At 47.6% G+C, this 3761-nt stretch overlaps 1 protein-coding gene across 1 annotated transcript; it reads left to right on the forward strand.

Annotated features, from left to right (window-relative positions):
- The first annotated feature begins 702 nt into the window (after positions 1-702).
- On the forward strand, positions 703-2828 carry LOC125522373. Its single transcript, XM_048687432.1, has 3 exons — positions 703-1228; positions 1403-1635; positions 1872-2828. The coding sequence occupies exons 1-3, from the start codon at positions 853-855 to the stop codon at positions 2514-2516; spliced, it is 1254 nt and encodes a 417-aa protein (XP_048543389.1). The 5' UTR covers positions 703-852; the 3' UTR covers positions 2517-2828.
- The last annotated feature ends 933 nt before the right edge of the window (positions 2829-3761 follow it).

The following is a 3761-nucleotide window of genomic DNA, read 5'->3' on the forward strand; positions in this document are numbered from 1 at the left end:
CAAATCCATACAAAGCCTATGGAGGAGCCGACGAAGTGGAGGTAGAGGCGGCGACCTAGCCATCGAGGGAAATCGACCGCCGGCGTCGCGCGTGCGCCGTGTCGTCCATGGGAGAGCAGAGGCGAGCTGTGGCTTGGACGAGCTGGGGACGAGCAGTGATTAACTTGACACAAAGAGGCCGAGCTGCCGAGAAGTGGTGGTGGTGGCAGGAGGCAATGGCGACGACGAATCGGCAATTTGGAGGCTGCCGTCCGGCCAGTTTGGGGAAAGTGGCCAGCTTTGGGAAAGCCACGAGTTCAGGGGTAGGAGAATAGAAAATACTTTTTTTTCTAGAAGCCAGGGAATAGCCATAGGCGAGCTGTCTCCAAACAAGGATCTGCGTACGCTGGTTTTACACCTTCCATAACCCAAACAAAGTTTTCGTTAAACAGATTATACACCAAAAAATAAGTAATACCGGTTTACCAAAAAATCTGCTTAAAACTTGTTTTCCTAAAACTCGGCGCTAATATTCTCTATCCAAACAACCACTAAGGCGCACAACACAAGTTTTCAGATTTTCGCTAGTCGCTGGTTTTTCCGGATACGTCACCAAAAAGGATTTCGACTAACAAAAAGGATTTCTATTCTCGCCTTCAGATATCCGAGGCCGGGCTGTGGTCGTGAGGCGGAATATAACTATCCCAGCCCGACGAAGCGCATCTTTATTTATTATATACAAACCCTAAGCGGCGGCAGCGGCGGCTCACCCTGGTTGCTAGATCTCACCACTAAAAAGCGAGCGGCGGCGGAGAAAAAGTCGAGGCGAGGACGCCCCCTGAGATAGAGAAGGAAGGGAAACCCTGCAAGTTGATGGAGCAACAGCTGTGTGAAGTTCTTTCTTGCGGCCCTGCGACCGAGATTAGGGTTCCGGATCGCCGTCGCCTTCGCGGGAAGAAGGGGAAACGCAGGAAGGTTACACTGAAGAGTGAGAGGTCAAATTCGCGAGCCCCCCTCGCATTGTTGCATGGCAGTAATTTTGATTCTGATAGTGGTCACGAGGACAAGGAACCTGGAGATCCCAACATAAGTGATGAGGGTGTTGATGAGATGGACAGAGGCAAATCACCCACACAACTAGCCATGGAGGCCAAGGAGATGGCCGCAGAGAAGGCGGATTTCGCTCGCTACATTAGGATCTGGAAGTCTAGCTGGGGATTCGAAGGCTACGGTTCCTTCCGAGACATGAGTGAGTACTTCCTTCCTCACATCCTCTAGTTTTTTTGTACCTTCAATCATCTTTATTTTTACAAGGGAAGGCAAGGGATTTACTACTTTATTTGCATCTTGTATCTGGTACTGCTTGTTCATGTTAGAAATATTTCTAACACACGCTTCCCTTGGTTGGGTGTGACCCATGCAACGACAGTGAGCTCCATGCACTTCACAAACTTGATACCTGGCAGTGACCCATCAGACCGTGGGACAGTCGCGCCTACACTGCAGGTCTTCTCCATCAAAATCTCTGAAATAAAAGGCGGCTTGCGGTGGCCATTGTCTGTGTATGGCGTGGTTGCAGCACGCGACGCCGTGGATCACAACCGCAACCTTCTGTTTGCTCGCGATAGGAGTGTGTACCAGACAATCAAAGAAGACGTATGTGCACTCTGTATTTTCTTTTGGATATTTATTACTCCCTCCGTCCCGAAATACTTGTTGGGAAAATGGATAAAATTGGATGCATCTATAACTAAAATATGTCTAGATTCATCCATTTCTCCGACAAGTATTTTCGGACGGAGGGAGTATGTTGATACTTGCCTGCCGGGTGCCGGCCTCTGTTCTCTCTTGTTGATTATAGTAGCTAATGGTGTGGTCGTTGATGATTGCAGGATCCTTATTTGCGCTTGACTGGCCCCTCCCGTGCAATTGTGTTTGGGGATCCCGTGGACTTTGAAATCCAACTGAAACTAAGAGGCAGCACAGCGGCTCGAGATAGAGCATTGATCACTAGTACAGAGCGTTACTCCACAGGAATTGGTCCCATATGCTTTGAGAACTGCTTCTGTACAACAGAGTTAAAGTTGGAGGCGATTGAGAGGTCGGTCCAGGCCACTATCTTGGGTGTCTGTGACAAAGGGGGGCCGTGGGCTTCCAAATATGGAGGTAGAGTTGTTTGCTATGCGCCATCACGGTCAGGTGAGATCAATGGGGAAGTGGTCTTGTCCGATTCATGTAGCGGAGGAATGATGCCTACCGGTTTGAGTGGTCACCTTCGTCTGTCAAGGAATGTTGTTTCTGTAGAAATGCAAGGCAGTCTACAAGTTAGCTTACAGGCCTACTCATCTTCTGGTGGGTTCTCTCAACGAAAAGTTGTGTCCTTCAAAGCTAAGTCGTGTCTCATAAGTCAGGCTAGTGTTACCTTTGGTGGCGCTAAGGTGGAGATTACAGTTGCTTGGTCCCGTCTTGTTTCAGAGAAGGAGGATATCACAACAAAGGGCTGGGTGCATGGACTTGGAGATTCAGACAAGGTGTGATCCAGGATATTGTGAGTAGTAGGTGTGAAACGAGAGACCAATACCAAAAACAGATCTCTGCTCATTTTGTCCATTCGATTTGGTGAAGTGTGCTTAGTATTTATGTATCAATTAGCTTTGAAATATCTCCAACTTGTTATCCAACTACTTGTGCATTAGCGTATCATCCAATTATTTGTGTACCCATTGTAAGTATTATGTTATGTTTTGTGAACTATTGATGCTTAAGTAATCATCAGTCTTATCTGATAGTTTGTGTATAGGTCCTCTTGTTATTTGTACTTCATTTGTAATATGGCAGTGTGACCTAGTTCTTTGAACAACTAATCCTTCATTCAGTATGTTAATGTTAATCTTGTCATGTGTTAGTTTGAGTACACAGTGAAGTGCCCATGTGTTGGTCCATAGTGTGTGTGAGAGTGACGGAAAATTGTATGTGTTGCAGTAGACCATCATGGCAATGGGCAACAACGTGTACTGCGTGTGCACAGTGTAAGTTGTCGGGTGGGTGGTTGTAACCGGCCATCAAAGGGTCAAGGCCTGTATGTGTTGCAGGCTGTGAAGCCAAAAAAAAACGAAGGGCATGTGTTGCCTGGGAGAAAACCAACCTCTGTCTACTCTGTTCTTCAAACCCTCAAACACCTCGCGAGAGAAAGCAGGGCAGGAGAGATTAGAGTGGGATTTGGCTAACATTTGGCACCAGAGCCAACGAGGTTTGATCGACGGAAATAGCTATGGCGTCGGAGGAAGTGTTGAAAGCGGCGGAGGCTAGAGCGGAAGCAGATGCATTGAGGGAGGAGCTGGCGGCGCTGAAAGGCAAGAAGTCGAAAGGGGAGGTGTCGTGGAATTGTCATGGCAGATGTCCTTAGTGTCAGGACTTAGTCGCGAGGCCAACGCATCTATGTGGTAGCTTGAGAGGGGTTGAGCGGGACGAGAGACGCGATGTTTACCCAGGTTCGGCCCCTCACGGTGGAGGTAAAAGCCTACATCCTGCTTCATTGATATTGATGATGATGATCACGGTTACAAGAGTGCTCTATCTCGAGAGCTATTGTCTAAACCTAACTTGTCTAACTTGTGGAACTTGTGAATCTTGTCCCTCTTGGGGTGCCCTGCCCCTCCTTATATATGTTGAAGGGGCGGTTTACATGACTAGTCCTATTAGGATTAGGATTACTCTATTACAAGTGGAGTCCTAGTCTTGCTTCCTTTGTAAGGGAATATTCCTTGTGCTTTCCTCATAAA

Source organism: Triticum urartu, chromosome 7, assembly GCF_003073215.2.
Source record: "Triticum urartu cultivar G1812 chromosome 7, Tu2.1, whole genome shotgun sequence".
Lineage (NCBI taxonomy): Eukaryota > Viridiplantae > Streptophyta > Magnoliopsida > Poales > Poaceae > Triticum > Triticum urartu.